Source organism: Megalops cyprinoides, chromosome 15, assembly GCF_013368585.1.
Source record: "Megalops cyprinoides isolate fMegCyp1 chromosome 15, fMegCyp1.pri, whole genome shotgun sequence".
NCBI classification, from domain to species: domain Eukaryota; kingdom Metazoa; phylum Chordata; class Actinopteri; order Elopiformes; family Megalopidae; genus Megalops; species Megalops cyprinoides.
Genome location: NC_050597.1, coordinates 5165001 through 5188227, shown reverse-complemented (window position 1 = coordinate 5188227; position 23227 = coordinate 5165001). Strand labels below are relative to the sequence as shown.

General features: G+C 43.8%; 1 protein-coding gene across 17 annotated transcripts in view; it reads right to left on the bottom strand.

Moving 5' to 3' along the window:
* Positions 1–23227, bottom strand: part of LOC118790472 (transcription factor COE3-like) — an 86122-nt gene that overhangs the window by 21048 nt on the left and 41847 nt on the right. For 6 of the 17 annotated variants that reach the window (XM_036547395.1, XM_036547398.1, XM_036547404.1 and 3 more), the window contains exons 7-10: positions 12818–12899; positions 9136–9253; positions 3339–3472; positions 2514–2640 (exon numbers count right to left, since the gene is read on the bottom strand). In XM_036547395.1, the coding sequence (XP_036403288.1) occupies positions 2514–2640; positions 3339–3472; positions 9136–9253; positions 12818–12899 (461 nt within the window). Of the gene's footprint in view, positions 1–2513; positions 2641–3338; positions 3473–9111; positions 9254–12817; positions 12900–23227 lie in introns of all 17 variants that reach the window. The other 11 variants (XM_036547390.1, XM_036547392.1, XM_036547402.1 and 8 more) reach the window with 3 other exon arrangements.

Genomic DNA, 23227 nt, shown 5'->3' with positions numbered 1-23227 from the left:
TGTGTCTTTATATTGGATGGAAGAAGCTGAGAGGGCAGAGAGAGAGAGAGAGAGAGAGAGAGAGCAGGAGAGAGAGAAATACAGAGAGAGAGCAGTAGAGAGAGAAAAAGAGAGACAGAGAGAGAGAATGGGAGAAAGAGAGAGAGAGAAGGGGAGAAAGGGAGACAGAGAGAGACAGCGAGAGAGTAACCAAGGGCTACAGCTGAACTTGGCTCTCATACAGACATACTGTCAGTTGTGGGCCCTGACACTAAACTAAAATAAAGACTGAAATAATGATTTTTCAGAAAATGCTCCATCTAAGGGAGAGATACAGCTTACCCTTTACAACACAGTATTGGAGTGCATGTCAAATTAGCTACACATACCGAGATCTGAAAATCAATTCATCAGGGAGCCTTAAACTGGCTGTGAAAGCACTAAAAGGCAGAGCCAAAAGAGCATTTTATGCCATTAAAAGAACATTTCACAAAATAAAAATGCCAATAAGAATATAGTCACAAATACCTGTCAGTGTATCGCTGCCAATTGTCCAACACAGAAGGGAAGTGTAGGGGTACTTAAACATCAAAAAATTTAATTGGCACAAAAATCCAAAGGGAACCCTAAAGTGGATTTGAGTCACAATCAGACCCTTCATGTTGCTACTGAAACCCACTGGCCGTCTAACCGCTAATAACATTTTGTACTATTACCAGCTTCAGAGTAGAACTGCACCAATAAAGCACAATGCAATTTAAAATATATACATTACAAAGAACTCTCTCTGGAAATTTGGGAAAAGCAATGAAAATGACCATACCCTAAAAAAGAAATGACATTAAGCAGATGGTATGGTCGCTGGCTGGGCTGTACACTCAACCTTCAGCAGATACAGACCGAAAGATCACAGCCTGGTCACTAAACAGGACAACAAAGGCTCACCTAACACTCCAAGGAAAATAGGTCATTAGACCACAGTGAAACAGACACTTCCTTTGGCACTGTAGTGAAGACTAGAAACGTTGGCAGGCTATTTAAAAAATAAACAGTATTTCTAAAATTTGTCATATTGTCAGATACTACAACATTACCATACTACTAGGTAAAGCACAGGTAGCCTCACTAGTTGGTATATACATCGGCACAAAACACTGTAACTACGTGCACCGACACCATACAAGCCTCATAGTTAGTGTTGTTTCTTGTTATTGTCATTATGATTGTTAATACTCTTTATATCACTATATATAGCACTAGTTTTGAATCCAAACGCTGTCATAGATTAGTGGTATAATTAGTTTCCAATCATCTTTTTCTGTCGCCTCTGTTTTGGCAACGATGTGCTACGACATGCCAATAAAGCACCCTGAAATTGAAAATGAAACGAGAAGGAAAGGGTGTCAGTGAAAGAAAACAGACTACATGGGTATTTGGGGAGATAATCGTGGCAATCGTCTTAGTGTGCGTAGCTAATGGGGTCCACTCTCGGAGATTTGGCACTTTTATAAGGTGGCGCATAAGCCATTAGCTTATAGGCCTTCCCCTGGCGTGACACAGCACACTGCTCTCCTGTGTCACTGGGCTGGAGCCCCGCTGGCCTCTGCTCCGGTCCCGCTGGGGAGGTTAAATGTTAGGGTGCAGTGTGAAACAGCGAGCTCGACGGGGCCGTGATGGGAAACAGCTGTCCAGGAAAACGGGGCGACGCTGCCCCTCCCCTTCTGCGGGACCACAGCGCGGCTGTGGGCGGGGCCACTGCAGGGCCCGGGTTCGGGTGTCGGGGGGAGAGAGTGATTCCTGGCCATCGTCTCACGGTCCTCATCAGTCGCACAACAGACAGAGGCTTCCAGGTCAGACGGGTTGTGACCTCTCTGTGCCCCCCACCCACCCGCCCCCCTCCACCCTGACGACAGATAAGCTCCCGCTTCCTTCTGTTCGCTCAGGACACTTTGTCTCTAATAAGGCTGAATGGTACAGACACACACACACGCACACACACTCTGCACACACACACACACACACACACACACACACACAGCATAATGCACACAGAGACACATGTACACATGTGCGCACACAGTCACACACACACATACACACAGAGCACACTGCACACCCAGGCACACATGGACACGCACACGCAAGCATATGGACACATGTATGCGTACACGCATCCACACACGCACCCACAAACACGCACACACACACAAGTGTAAACAAATATATAAGCACAGCAAAGAGGAGATGTTTATCTGAGCAGTGGTGTGGCCAGTGGAAGTGGATACAGGACTTAATGTAATGGATTTGATTCTAAGGAGCCTTGGCAAGACCCCCTTATGCCTGGCCGTTCTAGGAGGGATAGAGTTACAGAGAGAGGGCCCCCTCTGTGGTTGCTGGGCCCAACAGCTCTCACACATTTCACTGCCCTTACAGAAGGCTGCCCCCATCGTCACAGCTGGGTGGGCCACATGTAGCAGACCAAAGAAGAAACCGACCGAGAGAGTTTAAAAAAAAAAAAACAGAGAGAGCCCTACCGGTGTAGACGAAACGTCCGGGAGCCCCTTTGCAGAACTGCTTGGATTTGTAGGAGAGAGTGACCTCCACCACGCCCGGAATGTGTCTGGGTGGGGTCTGTACCCGGATGGCGTGGGGGGTTATCAGCTGAAAGAATCACACAGTCAACAGTCAGCTATGAGATGGCCACCGATAGGGGCCAATGCTTTGCCATTTGGACGTAATTACAGAGATGAAATTAGCCAGTCACCTAACAATTCTCCCCTCACGCACTCAAGCTCAAGGTTCTACAGATTTTTTTTTTTTTTTTTTAAATAATGTCTCTAAATGGTCCTTGGCTTTTAGTTTTGCAGGAAAGGCCAGAGGGCATTGTTCCCTCCAAAATTGCTTCCATATGTCTCTCCTTTGCCAGTCACTTTTCAGCACTAATTATTCAATTGTATTGAGAGCCCTCCTGGTTTTACCTAGTCCTCCACGGGATGACTTGTGTATCTGTTTGTGACAGTTTAACGTGCACACATTGTCATTGTTGTCTTTTTTGTGATGTTCATCTATCTACTATTCAAATTACATAACTACATAAGTTTTATCGCTTATTAAAACCAGGCTGCAGATTACATATAACCACAATACACATTGCCTTTGTCTTAAAGTTTCGCAAAGTTTTTTTTTTATTTATTTCAAAAGTAAGTATTGAGTAAAAAAAAAAAAACATTATCATGAAACATCAGCACTAGTTTTGATTCATAAGTCAAAATGAAAGAATGAAAAAAGCCAACTAAGAGGGAGAGCCGCATAGCTCAGAAGGAAGGCATATTTCAGTGCCTGCTGACGAGCGAACATACCTCGCTCCACACGAGCATCGTGCCAAACACGACTTGCAAGCCATCGAAGAAGTTGTCCCCGATGATGATGACGGTGGCTCCGCCCGTGGTCCATCCTTCGCTGGGGCTGATGGCTTTTATGCATGGGGTAGCTGCTTGTACGAGGGAGAAAAAAAAGATACTATAGGACCTAACTTTGGACACAGAGGGCCTCTTTCAATGACAAATCAAGCAAATTATCATAAAGAAGTGATTGGTTGCGCCATCAGCGCACTCACGTACTTAAAACTAAATGCTAACTTAAATGTTTTACACTGCAAAAAGCTCTGGTGTATGAGAACAGGAGGAAAACGGCTTTGAGTGGCGAATGAAGTGTCATGGCACATATGGTTATTAAAATGATTAAGGGGCATTATAGTCTGTTTTTCCTTTTACAGACCTTAGCAGCATAAATAAATAGCTTGGTGATTGAGATGGAAGGCCAACAGTGTCCTTGATCACAGCTAATTTTCCACATTTTTTTCTTTTAGAACTACATTTCCTCCTGACCCTGTAATGGCAGAATTTTACTTCTGGTTGAGGAAAAAACAACAGCATATATTAAGAATCTAGTGATGTTTGTTGATGTTACTCTGTGAGCCACTGACATTTTTTTTATCTGGTATTATGGATAAATGAGTTATTATAATGGTGTGGAAGGGCAAGAGGCAGACAGATCGCAGAGACCCGAGCGATGTGGGCTCACAGCAGCCACTTCGGGGCACCCAGGCAGGGGCGAGGGGCGGCACAGCCCCCCGTGTGAACCGCTTTGGTCTGCGCTTTGATCAGATCTTCTTTTACATGCTGCTGACAGACCGTTTTCAGCGGCTTTGATGGGCTTTTGTATGGCGGCTTCCCATGCAAAAGAACAGATACCCAAGACGTGCGGTTTCTCAATTACAACTAAATTCTGCCTCTCTTTCTCCCCCTGCACTGGGGACAACTGACTGCCTGTCTGTAGGCTAACCTGAGTCTCACTCACTTTTTATTTACTTATTTATTTATTAGCCTATGCCTGTATTGTTACATCATTCTTATTGTTCCGGTTGGAGGGAGGCCTGTGGCTGTGCTTTTAGGTTTTGAGCGACCACCGTAGCCTCCTAAATTATTCATATGCGATGTTCAGCAATCTGCAAAACCTTTTAGTATAATTGAGATTGTTCCATTATATGAGTCTGAGATCATTTCTTACACTGCTTTTCATTTGAGTAGTGCTCCACAGTGTCCCAATTTAATTTGTTATGTCACGCTAATAGGATGTACACAGAGCCTACGCCGTTAAACGACAAAACGCAAGCATCATCGGATTATTTTTCAGACAATGCCCGAGATATTAGTATTTCTACAAATCATGCTCCAGCGCCGCGGGGTCGATATGTAATTGTTTAAAAATTATCCGTTAAAATATGAAAGTGTGTGATATTTCAGAGCGGCATCTTTCGAGCGCAGCCCGTCCCCCCGTGCTATCGCAGACAGCCAGCTTCGGTTAATCACCATTAGCTATTGTTGTGTAGAACACTTCAGACACGCCACCTCCTTTTGTTTGCTTTAATGTTGGACTAGTGGAGGTTATATTTGCTCATTCCGGGCGCATCTCCCCCTGCGCAGGCGACGGCCCAGAGCACACACGGAGGGAGCCTTGCCCTTAACTAGCGCTGTTGACTTCATGCTAATAAGTTCATACAAATTTTCATTTCTGAGGCTTTGCGAGTGACATTTGCTTTTCTTAATTGCAGGCAGAGCGTTTGAAAAGGATCAACTCTCTAAAGACAGACATGCCTTCCTCAAAGGGAGTGACCTTCATCAGCGCTGCCAATTATAGCAAATAATTCACCAAAAATTACAGTAAACAAATTTACTTTGTAGGTGAGAGGGAGAGGGACAGCGGGGTTGGGGCGGAAAGTGGGGGGGGGGGGGGTATTGGGCTGCTGTAGAGCAGGCGCAAGAGAGGTGGTGGGGGGGGGGGGGGGTTCAGGAAGGGGGGGGGGGGTTCTGGGATGCAGGGGCAGGCACAAGAGGGGCTGGCGGGCAGCTGCGGCCTGACAGCACACACACACACACACACACACACACACACCACCTCGGAATTCGTAACGCCTCCCACGGCAACAACACAGAGGAGCGTCACGAGCGCGGGGCCCAGCCGTGAGCCATCTCCCTTCTGCCTGCATTTGCATACATTTCAATGCACATATAGAGGAGGAACATGTGTTCAATGGGAACCATGGCAAAGCGAATTACACAGACTGATCTAATGATATACGTGCACTGAGAGCGTAAACGGGTGATGGAAAATAGCACTGAGTGCGGGACAGCAGGAGCAACAGGCCTGGAAAAGCCAGGCGTTTGTGTGTGTGCTACTGTGCTGCGTGCTACTGTGTTAATTTTTCCTACAAATTTAAATGCTGGAGAGCTACGACATCGCTAAATTTATACGGCACAACAGGTTCTCAATTGTTTATGGTCTAAAAATGTTAGCATTACATTTTAATGAGTGACAGGTAGAAATAATAATTCCTCAGTTTCTCACATACCCACCAGAATTTTTCTCACGTGTCATAACATGCCTGTTCTATTTATCTTTTTTTTTCTCTCACTAGATTTTTAATTATATGAAAAATAAGTCCAAAAATAATTTACTTTGTATAATCTGTGGACATACATGCCGCATTCTCCTGGCATTTCTCATTATTATGCCTGGAGAGCGATTGGGTCTTATCCCGGCGCTGCTCGTCACGCCGATGAATCTGAGGGTTTATTTGACGAACCTTTTGTGTTTTTGAGTGGACAGTCAACAAGCAGCTCAGAGAGGCGCCGGACTTCCACGGCCCCTTGTGAATTATTCACTAAACAGTCTCGCGCTCTAATCAGCGCTCTCTCTCTCTCTCTCTCACCCCGAGAAATGTGGCGGAGTTTGTCACCTTTCTCCCAGCTCGCAATATTGAGACACTCAAACAGGTCTAATCTTGCCTTATGAAGACTTCTTTGTTCTGCCTTGCTAAAATGTCTTGTAATTGTGCTGGGGATGTCCAGATGGCAGGCTGATACTGCAGCTGATGGGATTATACCTTTTACCTCCCCTCGAGCCATCTGTTCCCTTTAACTCTCTAAAACCCTGCAGCCTGGATTCAGTTGTCTTTATTGCATAAACCTAACAGCATTACAGGCACTTGGCATGCAAATCACTTCCCCGCTACAGGGCCTGGGCGCTGAGCGCACTTGGAGGGATGCCGGAGTCATTTATGAACTTAAGAACAATGGTCTGTGTGTGTGTGTGCGTGTGTGTGTGTGTGTGTGTGTGTATGCGTGTGTGTGTGTATGTGTGTGTTTTACTGTGAGAGGGGGGATCAAAATTAGCTCTACAGTGCAGCATCAGAAGGTGTGAACCTCTCATTTTTTTCCCTGCGTTACACCCAGGCACCGTAAATCAGTCTCTGTGGGCATGGTGATCTTTTAAAGGACTCGGTGGCTTCCTTCCACAGTAGCAGCGGGGGAATCACTTGGGCGGGATCTGATAGTGTGCGGACACTGGTGAGAAGCATTAAATGATTGGCTAATGAGGTGCAAGTGCGCAGAAGCTACACCCAGACAGAACTCACAGGGGCGCTCCATCCGTACAAAGAATGCATCCCTAATCTAAAACATACAGTATGCAACTACCTGCACTCCGGGCTTTACGGCTGCATGGAAGAGATTATATTTTATTACTGTACTACCGTCTCTGAAGGGTTCTGCCTGTGTGTGTTTGAGTGTCCCACACAGAGAGGGGCAGCATGCATATTGCACTCTGGTACCAGGAATTCAGTGGTTAAAAGGATAAGAACAAAATACTTTAACTTAAATAAAGTAGGAAATAAACGATCACTGTACTTAACAGTGATCACTGAAATAAATAAGGGATCACTGTACAGATCCACATTCATGTACACTTTAACTCATGCCATTGTGCAGTAGCTGTTCACATATACCTCATTTATTTCTTCCTTATTCCACGTATTTTTCCTGCACTGCTGTTGTTGTTTGATGTAACACTACTGTTGTTTGGTATTTGCTGGTGTCACCTTGATGTTGTATGAAAGCACTATGAGAGACACTGGAACCAAATTCCTTATGCTTGGCCAATAATGTCTGATTCTGACTCTGATTCTAAAGGGAAAGAAATAGAGAGAATGTGCAAGGTTGTATGGGGGGGTGGGGGGTGGGGAGTATTTCTATTTTAGAAAAAAAAAATCAACAGAATGAATGGGCATCTTCATCCATTCATCTCCCCAGAGGAAACTCTTCATCTACAGCAGCACTTGCTTCTGCAGTTATTTGTTTATACTGTTTGCTTTCATCAAAATAAAAGACGAAAATGACAGAATAGATTAATTGATAAATCTTACAATTAAAAAAGAAAGAATGAAAAAACAGATTAAAGTGGGGGGTGGGGGGGTGGGATGGGCCTTTGAAGACGATATGGCCCGGCGTATCTGGGGTGGGTTGGGTGAGGAGCCCGTGCAGACGCCTGTTCACTCCCAGGGGACACGGAGAACTGGGGGAGAGGGCTCAACCTCCTTAATTGCTCTCCTCATTAAAGCTGGTTGCTAGGCAAAACACACCCACCATACAGACAGAAAAACAATACGTCACCAGGCATAATGACTTTAATGCTTAGGGCAACCTTTAATTATTATATTTTTGTTCTCCTGTAGCTTAGTCATTAATAAAGAAAGAAAGAAAAAAAAAACAAATAAATTTGTGTTTTCCCCCCCAGTGCTTGAAAATTATTAATTGTCTTTGCTTTATTCACTGGTCTTATATTAAACATTAGAATTGCTGTGCTCATGTAATAATGACTGTATTTGAGACAGAAAAGGTCACAGTATTAGGCTATGTGTTTATGATTTTTTTTTTGCTTTTTTAAACATAATTGGTCCTTGGAACCCCATCCTTGCCACATAGCGCAAAGATAAGCCATTTTCTTTTGCCATCTCAATTTTTCCATAGCCTTTCAGCTGAAGCGCTAAATATGATCCAAATGCAAGAGTCATTCAGAGGTTAGAAGGTTAAGTTTAGCAAATTTTACATCTTAATTTCCCATGCAGCGTTTCTTGGTCAAGGTTTTTCTCTGCAAGCTCTTTTTTTTCCCTTTTTGCAAGCCAGGCAATCAGTCAATCATATGGAATCGGTTGGAAGAAAAACACTTTGCGCTGTTTTTCTCTTAGAATTCCCCTCAGCTCTCAGGCTCAACAACATGGCCCTGCAACAGGAAACTGACCTCACACTAAATTCTTTGCAGATACGATCATGCTTTTTTAAAGTATGCAATCAGACACCGAGTGCAGAATGCTGGAAACATTTTAACAAGACATTGGTTTGGAAAAAGGCTTGAATACAGAGTGGATATTATTGATAGGCTACATGTAATAAGAATAATACTAATACTACTACCACTACCACTGCTGCTACTGCTACTATTACTAATAATAATAATAATGATATTAATAATAACAGTAATTATAATAATAATAAGATGCAGTGTGAAGGCAGCAGATATCAATTTAAACTAATAGAATCAGGTCATTTTAAAAGAAAAGGTGAGAATAAAGTATTAGTGAAGACAACAAGACAGGAGTGAAATGATCTGAAAGCAACAGGCCAAAGTTACATGCGGTAAAGGAGGTGCGGAGAAAAGGGTGAAAGTAAAGTAAAGATTCATGCGGAGGGAGAAAACGGAAGCGACGCAAACGAAGGAGATGTAAAATGTGCGTACCATTCTCCAGATAAGGGGCCGTACCTTCTGACGGGTCGAGGCGGCGGGCCCTCCTCCCGTGCTTGGAGTTGTTGTGCACGAACATGTTGTCCGAGACAGCCAGGACGTGCCCGTCCACGTTGACTGTCGTCGACACAACGACCTGCAACAGGAGCAAAAGCAGGAAACTCGTCATTAGGCAAGTCTGTGGCTGCAGATGCGACGGCAAAATGCACAGAGTCATCACTGCTACTCCACACAATCAGGTACTGCCCGTGTCATCCGTACACAGACTTGTATCGTAATTTGTGATTCAGTTGAAGTGTAGCATATTGGTAAGGAGCAGTGCTTGTAACCAAAAGGTTATTGGTTCAATTCCCTGCTGGAGCGCTGCTGCTGTACCCTTGAGCAAGCTAAATAACCCAGAACTTCCTCAGTAGATATCCAGGTGTGTAAATGAATAACATGTATAAATTGTAACCTATGTCATTCTGGATAAGAGTGTCTGCTAAATGGCAATAATTTGATGTAATGTAAATATGAAGCTCATCTGCATAGCTACCTTTCCCCATGCAGCAGGGTGATCTGTGACTTTAGACACCAACACCATGTTAACCTGAAGTGTGAGCTACAGGAGAACAGTTGACAGCACCATTTTGGAACACTTAAATACAATTTATTACTATTCTGAGAGCCAACTCATTGTTCACATTTCAAATTAGTTGAAAATGTTTGGTTTAAAATAATGCTGTGTATTATGAAGTTGTCATCAGCTGATTTGTTGATTTTCAAACATGAAGGCTCCTTTGCTTTTTCCTTTGGGGGTTTAAATTACAGCACTATATCAAACAAAAAAAACAAAAAAGAACTCACACGTTGAAGAGCAAAGCACAACTGTATCCACTTAAGCTTAGACTTCCTCCAAACACTTGTACTGTTAACGATTTAAATCAGTCTGTCTGTGTGTCTAAATGATGCCTTGTATTTCAAAAACCATGTGCTACGTCCACAAGTGTCAAAGACAACTCTATGTCAAACGCTTTGTAAAAAGCGAACGTGCTTCTGTGATCATGATAAATCAATCACTTATCACTACCAGCGTTATTTAATTGATGTAGGAGCGTGAACAATGTTTGCCAGGATGAGAGAAGCTTGGTATGACAGCTATAGATGTACAGATGGAAACGGAACTGTCTCAGCGGGGTTCTTAAGTCAGGGGTTCTTTGGTGTAGGTGCTAATACCTGCCACTCACAGGAGCCTCTCATTTCATACCACAGGTGTTTTCTTTTTTACTTTCAACAACAGATACTTCAAATTAAAGTTAATCCACATATTAAGACAGCAGATTAAGCTCAGTGAGCCCACTGTTGTTCTCTCAGACAGCACCTACAGTGTTTTTATAGCTGCTATTTCCATCGATCTATCGTTCTATTGATCCAGTCAGCTTATTTAATCAGACATAGACGCGCTTGAAAAACTATCTTCAAACAGGGGCTTGTTAGTATTTTCAGCAGGACCAGAAACTCATTAATAAATTAGCAGGCTTCTTCTTTTTCTGTTTAGTAAATGATATCCCCCTACCCCTACCCCTACCCCCACCCCTCTTGGTCAGTTTTCACAATTGCATGTAATGTTTGGTATTTTATTTTTTTGTTTTTTTTTTTTTTTGCACATGAACAGTGAAAACGCTTTCAGTCAGGGGGAAAGTGTGCTTCTCTCAGGTTTGTTCTGAGGGCGACTGGCCCGAGTGGGTTCTTGTGTATGGGAAAGGGCTCCATTTTTTCGTCCAGGACTCAGAGTCGTGCATGGGTGACGGATTGCAGCCCCTCTCGTCCCCAGCTGCTTTGAGGTAGTAACTGGAACGGGGGGCTACACAGAACGCACGACCCTGCCAACGAAACACCTCGGCCGCAGCATCTGCGAAATATATCCTGGAAATGGCAGTGTGTCCATTTCAGACAGGAGACCCACAGTGGGGAGGGGGGGGGGGGCACTGTATTTAAAATGGAAGTGCAAGAAGTCAACTGGGCCTGTTTGTTATAGCCCTTGGCCTTGTATTCATATGTTTATAATTGTCATTGTGATTATAATAATTGTTATCACAATCATTATTATGATGACAATGATGCTGATAGTTATTATTGGCTACTGTTGTTGTTGCTCTGATGATGTTTTGCCACACGCACGTTCTCACTCTGTCTTGAATTTCTTTGATGGTGATCAAATGTCTTGCACACAGGCCTCTATTCAATAAAACTGCTATTCAAGCAAATGTTACTTTTGCCAAAAAATAAAAAAGAAGCCCAAGCTCAAAGTTGGGACAAAGTGCAGCCTTCATTTGTATAGAGAGCAAATGCATAGCAAAAAGAAGCCCCTTTTTTTAAAAGGAGTGATGTCCTTTAAGACAGCTCTCTGCAGGTAAGAGCAGATCCCAGTCAGTGGACTGGAGCACTTGTAGCTCAGTGGAGTGCTGTCGGGGATAAAGGGAGCATTGCGCGGTTTGAATGGCAGTGGAAGCTCTCTCCCTCCACACAGGCCACCGCTGCAAGGTACCGAGGAAGTGCAGGCCCTTGAAAACGCTGCCGAGGGCTTGACACCACTGTTAAGTCCAGTTAAACCTTCGGGGAGGCGGGGAGATTAGTCGGGCAGACCAGGAGAAGTCCTTATTCCTGTGACGAGTGGCTCTGTTGTTGACCGCAGCAGCGGTCGGTGACTGATGGTTCTTCTACTCATTGGTGAGACAAAGAGGACACTTCCACTCACTCCAGCGCTGACCTCCTGCCCCCCGCTCAGGGATCAATACCACCAATGCCACTCGCAACCCTGATGTATGAAAAATGAGAGCCATCCAGCAAAGTCTAGCTGGAGCTGTGCGTGCGTCTCTCTCTCTCCCCCTCTCTTTCTCTCTCTCTCTCTCTCTCTCTCTCTCTCTCTCTCTCTCTCCTTGGAGCATGGTGGGCTTGGCTCGGTCAAACACCGTCAGAATTATTCTCACATGTCTCTTTTTTGGCTGCACACTGAACCACAGATGTGTGCTGCCAGTTTGGGCCTGAGTTTATTCTGCCGCTACATGTGTGAAAAGATACTTTTCCTCTCTTCTCCTCAAGCATTTCCATTCGGCGCTTTCATGAAGTCGCACGACACGCTTCCGTAACCGCAGCCGATTGTACCTCCTTAAATCCTGGATTGTTTTTATTAAATCCTACCGCACTTTTGTGGTTTATGGTTTATTAAATTAAGTTGGGAAAAAAATCTAAATTTCCTCACATCAGATCTTTCCTTTGACTTATCAAACAGAACCCTGATAGAAGAGTGTGTGTGTGTGTGAGTGTAAAAGAGCCCTTTTTTAATGTAATTCTTAAACCGAGAGCTATGCCTAGGCTGGTTTCTCAGCCTGAATAGATCAGGGCCCCTGCCACCCACTTAGAGCAACTGAGTTGCTTTCAGTAGGAAAACAACAGAATGGCTGCAGTTCTATCTCCCGCAGGGACCCCCTGTGGCATGAGGGCTGCCCACACGGCCTTGCCTTCAGCCTGTTTAAAAACATCTGCAAGTCCTGGAGGAAGTGGGGGGTGGGGGGGTGGGGTTCCCCAGCACTGGCCAGTCCTGTGGTGAGAGAGAGGGCCTGTGGATCCATTGGGGCTGGGGGTTGGATGGGCAGTGGGGAAGAGGCACATCCATTGGCTCAGGGGTGGGTGCAGGTGATTTTGCGTGACTGCAAATTACCTGGAATCTGCGCATGTCTCGGGGGTTTCCTGCATTCTTCAGGCAGTTCTGATTGCACTTGAGGAAGAATTTTAAAAAGAATCTGAAAGAAAGCACGAGACATGGAGCTTGGGTTAGGAGAAAGCCACGTTTCAACAATCAGGCAAGAAAAAACAGGTCAGATAAAGGCATAATGATAATAATAATAATAAATTCCCAAATGAGATTTACTACACCATTCTAAATAATAAATACTCTAATAATTTCAGCACTCCCCTATGCATGTGTACTAAATTTTCCAATGTGGACACCACACACATTAAGCATTTAAGAAGAAATCCAGATACAAGCATTACAGATTTATTAAAATAAAATAATAAATTAATCGAGCCCTTGCACAACAGCGGCCTCAGCAGCCAAGAGCTTCACCCTCACCTGATGTTCAGAACAGAGTTCAGAGGGCTGTTAGACCTCCATCTGCTACAGACATACAGGAAGTCACTTGATATTCCGCCCACCTATTTTTCCTAACAACTACTCCGCAATTAAAGCTAACACGCTCGGTAGCGGGGGCAAATTAGCTACACCTGCGGCCGGGGCTCATTTGAGGAGCATCAGGCAGAAGGACCTAACAAGGTGAGAGCACATCGTAAAGTTATAGTCCTGTCTGGCAATTATACGCTCACTTCTGGGACCTCGGCGCAGGGCAATTACGCCACAAATTACAACCTGGCTAATCTTCTGAACAAATGTCATGTCTGAGGTACCCAGAGCAGGGCGCTGCTACAGCAAGCCCCTTCCGTGGCGTAATCTGCTGACTTTCACATGTAAGATCTCCACTAACTCTTGTGTCACGCCCCTGATTTCATTAAAACCTTGTATTACCAGAGACACTTAAAATGTTCTTTTTCCACATCCAAAAAAAAAAAAAGAAAAGAAAATACAGAGAGATGGGGGGCTTATCACCCAGAGGACTACTGAGAGAGACAGATTACTGTCTATCAAGGGGAATATCCCCAGGACTGACAACACCCTGAGGTACAAATCCAAACCCCACTTTAAGATCGCTGCCTGTGGATTCCCTAAATACATTTACATACCGTTGTTAGCCTCCCTTTCTGATTTCTTGTGAAAGATGTCTTATACAGTGCAGTAATATGGTCAAATATAATCTCACTCCACGTTCCCTTTCGTATGTATGAATGTATTTATGTACGGAAGCCTGTGCAAATATTAACTCAACACTGGCCTAGCTTCATGGTGGGCTTTACACACAGATCTGCTGATTTCCTTGAAATACAAAATGTCGATTTTGCCATAACATATTACAGATTGCATTTTATAAGACTGGCAAGTGTATTTCACTTGACAAACATAAGACCTGAAAGCAATGAAAAGACACAAGTTCCACATTTTCTTTTTTTTTTTTTTTCTTGCAATGAAGCCACCCTGGTCTCCAAACGCATTTCGGCCAGCTCCATGAATTAGCATGTGAAATGACTTTCGCTGAACCCTGCCCTCTTCCACAACTCCATCAGAAATTTCGAATGTTGATTTTTTTTTTCCCTGAGCCTTCAATGCTCCCATCACCTCTGATAGGTCTGAAGAGAAGGAGAGGTAAAAAAAATGTTTTATTTTGCATGTCAGGAAATCTTTGGTCTCCGCATCAATAGAGTTGTTTTCCGCCCGGCCCCCGCACAGACGTTGTCACCGTGGATCCAGAGAGGCCATAAAAAATCGGGGCTTGTCATTAGGGCATTACATTTAATTGTGTACAGTATGTTTTTTCGGTTGCATGTGTTGGCCCATTATCAAAATGACCATTACGGACTCTAATTTCCTGACCCCATCTTTATTTCCCCAAAGAGTCGTAATCTTTCGCAGGAGGGATCTGAGTAAATCAAGCTTGAAATATAGCCTTTATCTCCCCCGCTCTGCTCAGGCAGAGAGAGCGGGCCACAAAACCCGGGAAAGAATTCAGAGGTGAGGAAAAGAAAAAAAAAAAGAAGCATTTTTTGTTTGCTGTTTTGATTCAAGAGTCAAGAGTGTAAGCTTAGCTTTTTAGCAATGAATCTAGTCTTTCTATTGACATCACAGGAGATTACTGAACAAAGCCCTGCAGCAGTGAACTCCCTCTGACAAGCTGTACTCTTAAAGAACTCCACTCTGCCACACATCCCCCTCATATATCACCATACAAACACTGTCTGCTTTTGTCATGTTACTTTTCTATAATACTGTATAAATTATGTATTACCGTGGCAACATTTTTCAGACTTTGTCAATGATGAGTTGCTCGTTCAGTGATGTAGCTAAACTGCAATCTCCACTGTTTCACAGTTGTGTAATTCTGACCAAATTAATAAAGGTTTGCGTGCAAAGAATAAAAAAAAAGTCTGCCCCACTAATTTAGACTCAGTTCAAATTCTGTGTGTTAAAGCAATGAATTAGTTCATTTCTCTTTACTTTTATGAAGTTGATTAACTAAAGCTTCTCTTCCTATCTGATCAAAATCATTTTAATTATAGTCCTAGGCTCCGCTGTAATATCCATTACATTAAGGGCTGTTTAAATTCTACATGGGCACTGTTTAAATTGGTCCTTTGTGAGTCGGGAAGCAATTATGACCAAACGGCTTCTTTTTAAAAAGGGGCTACAGAACTTTGCGGTGTTGTTCAGGACGATCTGAAACAAAGGAGGCCGTTTAATTGTAATTTAATGAAATATCAAGGAGTCTGCCACATTAGATGTCGGCAAAGGCGAACGGGGGGGGAGGGGAGAGAAAAATTAACGGCAATTACGTTTTATTAAACCTATCCTTCTCAATAATCAGCCTCTCTGACAGTCCACCGGGCTCTGGTGACTAGCGCCATGGCAAGAGGTGTCGAGCAATATCAGGGCCAATAAAGGGGAATATTAGCATATCTAATTACAGCTCTGCAAAGCCAAGGAGATGCACCTTCATATATATCGCAATATGGAGAATAATTGGCCCAGGCAGTGATCAGTTACAACAGAAGTGACTCGGGTTTGTCACCGAAACAGAGCAAAGAAGAAGAGAGATGAAGAGAGGAGAGGAAAGACGTGTTCCCTCTCCCTCTCCGTCTGATGTCTGCCCGTGGAACTAAGAGCTTATCAGCTTTTATCTCACACCACGGCTCTGAAGTCGACAAATCACTGATAAAATAATCTGGGCTGAGCGGCTCTGGGTAATTAATACAAGGCGTCCGCACCTCCACGCACTCCACCACCGCTCTCCACCTAACTGAAGCCACTAATCATGTAATAATGATTTCTTTCCCCTCTGGTCAAAGGAGGAATAGATTGTCTCTTTAGAAATGCATGGGGCTTGACGTTTAAACCACCCAGCTTCACAGACCGTGTAATTGAGGAGAAAAAGGGAACTTTTGGTCATTTGAGGTTCGGGATGCCCTCTTATCTTCAGCCTCAGATCTTTTTTTTTTTTTTCTAGTGCTGAACGTCAAAGAAAAAGTGCAGGCCTTCCTTCTCTCTCTCTCTCTCTCTCTCTCTCTCTCTCTCTCTCTTTCTCTCTACGTGGTCATCAAATATAAGAGGAATAAAATAAACAAATGAAATACAGAGATTATTCTTCATTTTGGTGGCCTGTGTAATTGGTGTTACACTTTCACCCTTCTTCGACACGTTCCTTGTTTAAAACTCATTGCAGAAGCAGAGGAGACGACTCGGATGAAGCATATTACTGTACAGTGAGGTAAGAGGGAGGAGGACACAGGAGAAAGACCACTCACAGTAAGACTCCTTCTTAATTTCGTGCATATTCACTACACCACACCTACATTAAGATATTCTGCAAAAACATATTGAGACCATTGGCCCAAGGAGGGAACACCGTTCAACATAGGTTGCCTTATAAAATGTAAAAAAAAGGTTAATCTGTCTGAAATTACCATTAGGAAAGCTTCATGAGATTTTGTTCTTGTTGTGCTTATTTTTTTGGCAGGAGGAATACATTCTCTCTCTCTCTCTCTCTCCATGTTCGCCTGCATAGTAAACCTACAGTACGGTAGTGGAGAGACACAGCGACAGATGGCTAAAAATCTCCACACAAACCCCAGTTGTAAAGAGGAGTGTGGTGATTGCTGGAGTGGTCAGCGCTCACAGCAGCCCGCGGTAATTACCGCCAGAGCCGCTGAAAGCAGTGGCTGCAGCTGCGTACGGCTTTCCAGGCAGGGCCATCAGTTTCTGGGGGTATTGATTACCCAGCAATCCTAGCCGATCGGGGCCCCCGCCGCTTCAGAGACAACGTCCTTCCCTCAGAAAAAAAAAAACCTGTAATAAGCGCTTCCAATACAAGACTACATTCTGCTGACATAAGATCTCTACATGGAGATAGTACACAGGTCAATACATATTGGATTTCCAAAATGCACCGGTCTTAAAGTCAGGTCCTCGCCATTCCCACCAGCACTGCCATTAGGCACCCTGTGCAATCCACATTCTTAAGGGCTATAAATGCTTGGTGTGAAATAAATAAATAAACCTGTTCCATTAGTCGGATTTATCCTTCAAATATGGCATGACAAATTACTTTAACACCCATCTTATTAAATTCTTGTACATCTCAGGTTATGCCCCCCCCCCCCCCCCCCCCCCCCCAAATGGGTTCATGACGTCCTGGGCTTTTGAGACAGGGTGGCAGATTTTTACAACAGGGCACAGATGGCCCTTTGTGAACACTCTGTGTGCCCCTTTTAAAAAAAAACAGGACACTCAAATAGGAACAGATAGGTAACAGTCTTACAGGCTGGCATGTCATAGTGTGGCACATAACGCATGCAGGGATTCAAATACTATTCCTGCCCATGTTCCCAGTTCAGCCATTTCTGGTGTTCGTCTGGGATATGGCACTCCACTCTTCAGTGGACTGGAAGTGTTTCACTTGCTTTTGTGGTAGGAACCACATGGTATTAAGAATATTTGCACTACAGCCAACAAGGGACCCAGTTCCCTGATCCTATCGCTTCTTTATCGCCTGTCAAATACCTCCCTATCGAACAGTTTTAGGTTTAGAAAATTAACCCTTCCCAATCTGCAATGCCTCAAGACCTCTCCATTTCTCCAAAGAGTCTTATCTCTGAATTTTTGTATTACATTTTCCTCTCTGTTCTTGGCTATTTTCTGTGTTTGCTATCAAGGGGCACTTATAGATGATCCCTAACATGATTCCTGAGCAGAAAGAGAGGGGGAAGCAGGGAGATCTAATATGATCAGCGCCAGCACAGATCAGCAGAGGACAAATCCACTGCTTCTTCTTCTACCAGTAGATTTAGGATCACAAGCTGACAGGTATGAGAAATTGACTACAGAAGTTTTATTATTATTGCTATTACTACAACTACTACTACTATTACTACTACTACTAATAATAATAATAATAATAATAATGTAATAATTTACTATTACTATTTAATTGATATTCTATGTCAGTAGTTGTACTAAATCAGTTAAAATTTTGAATATCATAATAAATATTTAACCACTGTTATATCAATGTGTTCTATTATTGTAATATGGAGCCATGGAACCATGTGGAACATTCATTTTAAAGAAATCCTGTCAAATGCAAAAGTGAAAGGACTATACAAGTCTTGTACAAAACTGAACAATGTCTTTTATTGTCATTGGTTTTGTTGTGGTTGCTGTGTATACTGTGGTTTTTATGTCTGTTTTTGCCTCTTGAATGATCACACTGTTAACTGCTTAAACGGAGTGGCAAGTGCATGAGGCCAGGGGAGACTCTGGGAGAATGAAGCAGTGTATTTGCATTAGCTGGACTTGTTTTAAACGTCCTCCATCCCCTCTCTTTCACCTCTCTCTTTCTCTGTAATGGGCAGCGTGACACTGACATCATTTCCCGGCCAGATTCCTCTCCCTGTCGATCAGCCTGCATTTTGTCTTTGGCTCTGGGCTCATTAGAATAGCTCCCCCAACTCCCCCCCCCCAACAACCCAACCCCCAACCCCCCCAACACCAGCCCCCCACCTCCACCACCATCCCTCTGGACAGCGCTCAATTTGCCAGCTCTGATCATGGAGCTCCTTATTTAAGAAAAACGCCAGCATCAGTCGCTTCACATCAAGGCCAGGCCTGGCTGTTTGTTGCCGGAGCTGAGGGGGGAGGGACGCATAGGTTGTGAGAGGATCAAGTGCTCGTGCTCACGGAGAACGATAGTCTGGAGAGGCCCGTGTTGCTACAGACAGACTGACAGGTCACATACAAGCACATCTTTGCTTTTGGGATAGGATTAACAGTATTTCTCTGCTTGATTTTTTTTGACATTCCTTTCCAATATAAAATGCTCCCCAAATTTCTTTTTTTTCAACACTGCTTTAATTAGGAATAGTCATCTTCAAGAGACTTTAATTATTAATAAAGAAACACACAGTTCAAATCAAGCAAGAGCTCGCTCCTAATGGAGCTTGAGCTAATGCAGAATTCGTCAGAGTCTCCTGCCTTCCAGATCCTGATTAAAAACGTATTAAAATATTATAAATGATTAATGTGTGAGGAGCTCTGAGTGGCAATCATTAGTTCTAATGCAGGTAAAGCATCCTAATGACCAGGGCACATGTGTGCCCATTCACATCTTCATTACTCCTGCACGTCAACAAACCTGCACTTCAGAGCTACAGGAATATTTATGCAAACGCGCACAAGAATGAACATCCAAAATACATCAAACCACATCTGCTCCGCGGAAACGTGCTGTTTGGGGTAGTGAAGCAAAATAAAAACAACAAGTCATAGCAGCAGTAGTATTAATAGTAATGAGAAGAACAAGAAAAGAAGAAAACATATTGCTATAAGTAATAGTATTGTTAATTATTATTATTACTATTGTGTTAACTCATAGACTGCCACGTGTATTAACTCATAGACTGACCGTGGATTAGTTACATTATTTGGAAAATGCTTAGCTATAGGTTACGTTTTGCATCAGTTATATTCATATTTCCTCACACCACTGTCAGGGCCTCACAGGCAGCAGCTGGTTTACGTCTGTGTAGCTGGTGGGGCATCAGTGAAAAAGTAGACAAGCGTTTGCTGGAGTTAGCATGCTAGCGAGCAGGTAATGCAGACAGCAGCATTTGGGAGGCGGTGAGCAGGGAAGGTGCCCTTACACAGCATCCCGCCTGGCACCGTGGAGCGATCAGGCACCACCGGGCCATTTTGGCCAGACGGGCGGCTGCCACCCACCCTGGTGAGGGCCCGCTGGTCTGTGCTGCAGAGGTCAGAGGCAGGGACACCCATGCGTGCATGCAAGTGAGCGCGCGTGCGTGCGTGTGTGTATCTATGTCCAATGGGCATTTTGGGCCTTTTTGCATTATTTTATTTCCAATGTATAATATATGAACTGAAACACAGTTGTCAAGCTTCTTTTTTAAAAAAAAAAATAAAAAAAAAACTTGTGCAGTGAAGACATTATACCTCCCAAGGAAAAAGAGAACTGTGATGCACGTCGGGTCAGAGCTTAAAGTTAAGAGGTACCCCTGCCTGACTGGCCCAGGAAGACACAACGGCAGAGGAAAAGAAAATGTCAAATTAAAAGGAGGCTCGGATTTAGACGAGGTCGCCAGGACCGGTCGCAGTTGCCAGATTTTCGCGAAACTATAACGCGGCTGGCAGCAGAGGCTCTTGTATGTGATTCATCTCGGGCCGTATGGCAAAGCTTTGTCAGTCTGTGCGAGGTATAAATAATTCAGGGTGAGCGATGGCAATTACAGGGCCCTGCACAACCAAAATGAATATTTTATGAGGACTAAAACTGCCCTGGAATGATTCATACACACGGAGCCGCACACACAGATAGCGTGTGCGTTGATGGCCTGCCCCTCATCGGCTTTCATACTGTGGACCATAAACCTGGAGACTTGTAATAAACAAACATAATAGTTTAACATTGTTGCTGCCGGTGAAGGTTTTCACCCCGTCTGCTGTAAGGCTCTGGGACCTGCTTCAAACATTAATGCTGTTTTTTTTACTTCTTCTTCTTCTTCTTCCTTTTTTATCATTCTGTGCTTCCCGTACTAGCATTTTATTTTCATGTATATATTTGTTTGCTAACTGCTAGCTTTGTTGCCCTTTTAAATGTTTATGTAAAAACTGAAAATTTTGTGAAATTGTCAATCGCCATTCTTTGTATGACCCTGATCAAAAAATGTATGATGCTATTGTTTAAAATTTAATAAAATGCACTAATATTGAATAAACTTTGATTTCATTTAATTGATTTATGGAAGGCCATTACCAATAAACCCTGTTCACAGATGCCTGAAATATACAATACACATTACTGTGCTTTTTCATGCGTTATTACTATAATTATTATTATTGTTGTTGTTGTTGATGTTGTAAGAGTGGCAGAAATCAAATTAACTCAGTTTTAAAACGCATTTGAATCCAGTTTGCAAACACTACCTTAAAAAGAACATTCTGATAAAGTTGAACTGGCTGGCTTGTGACCCTGCAATACGGCCCTTGTTGTGCTTGTAAAAGAAAAGCAGTGAAACGCTAATGGAAAAGGATTATACCGCTAGGGTGCCTCAGGCAGTCCCACATAAAGGTTTTGTCTGTTAGGTTTCCTGCAAAACCTCCAGCTTTATAATTCTGAAACAAATAATAACATTGTTCCAAAGGCCGCAGAATTAAAGCAGCCTGGTTGAATAGGTATTGTGCTTGGCCAGCGAGTGATACCTTAGCTTTTGTGGGAGCGAAGCAGGTCAGGTCTATGACATCATCACAACACAAGTGGCCCTCTGTGCGCAACTTTGAGAGAGGATTTCCACTCTGGTGGGAAAACGAGTCAGTTTTATCTACATTCAAACCCCCGCCATTATTATTTATTAGAGAAGAAGGGAGAAGGGAGGGAGGGGGAGTGGAATTAGCAGCATTAACAATTTCATTAAAGAGGAAAATAAATAAAGAATTCTATCCGCTGTTAAATATTCATGATGACGGGGATACGATTTGCACAGGACAGACTTAGAAAGTTGTTAATTGTGAAATTAAGAATGCAGTCCGAAAATGATTCAGGGATCTGACAGGAAATGTAATGACACAGCAACCCCCCCCCCCCCCCCCAAAAAAAAGAAAAAAATGAGGTAGGGATAGTTGTTTGGGGGGGGGGGGCTGCATTCCACAGCAGAAACATAGCAAAGTATGAGCTCGCCGATAGCGTAACGTTAGCTCAGGAAGTGACAGCGGGGAAAATGCAAGAGGAAGCGTGTTTCCAGAGGAAATCTCGCCCGCGATCTCTGTTGCGAGGGCAGCTGACACCCTCGGTTCGGCTCGTCACGCCGAAACGCGAGTCTCAAAGAGGGCGTCCCGTGAATAATGCGGGCGCACGTCGACGAGGCATGTACGGGGCCCTTGAAGAGCCGGCCTCTCCTCCCACGGAGGGAGCCTTTGGTTGTCAGCTCCGTTTTTCCTCTGGCGTTCTGACGCACCGAACAGACAGCATCGCTGAGCGCTCCTCCTGTCCTGCGCATGCAGATCGTGTCAGCCTCCGCAGAGAGACCACACCGGGGCAGTCTGCTTTAAAAGGGAGCCCTGCCGCTCGCTGGCGATGAGCTGAGGTTTATTAAAACATCACATGGGGTATCAGACAACAAACAACAGGGCATATAGCTCCTCAATAAAGAAATATCCAAATCTGCTACTTCCTCCCAGCTCCACTAGAGGGCTTGTTTTTTTCATGAAAATGACTAATAACAAGATCTGATAGAATCTGGTTTTGTGATTCATGTGTAATCACTTATTAGCAGTAGAACGCTGATGTGTGTTGATTGTATGGATGAATGGGAGTCATTGGAAAATTCCTGATATGTGAAGGCTGGGTACACTGAATGTCTTGTGCCTTCCCATACCCTATGTGCTCACAGAGCCACATGTTTGGCTGAATCAGACACAATTCTTTTATTTCTTATTATTTCTAGGCCTATCCAAACATACTTGGAGGCCATTCAAGATTGTGTTGAATCAGCACTAATCAGAGAGGAAACTGTTTTTAAACCTGTTCAGGGCCACCTGTGCAAAATCTGGTCACCTGTGTGCAATGCTTTATTAGTGCTATGATAAATCTGGGCCCTTCTCAGGGGGGACAAAGGACCCCCATTAATTGTTGATGTAAGAGAGGCGGAGGCACGGGTCGTGCCTCAACACGGTGGCGTTTACACTGACGCTCCGAGACGCAGCTGCAGGTCACGATTCCAACAAACCGCGCGGGGCGGACGGGCGGCTGGGATAATGAAAACGTATCCATGGATAAAATCTGTAATCAAAATGCTGCTGGTGTCATCCTCCGGAGCATCGGCTGAAACTTCAATTAATACACAACGGAACCTTTGGCAAAATTAACATGCCCTTGAACACTCCATACTGAGCAAAGAC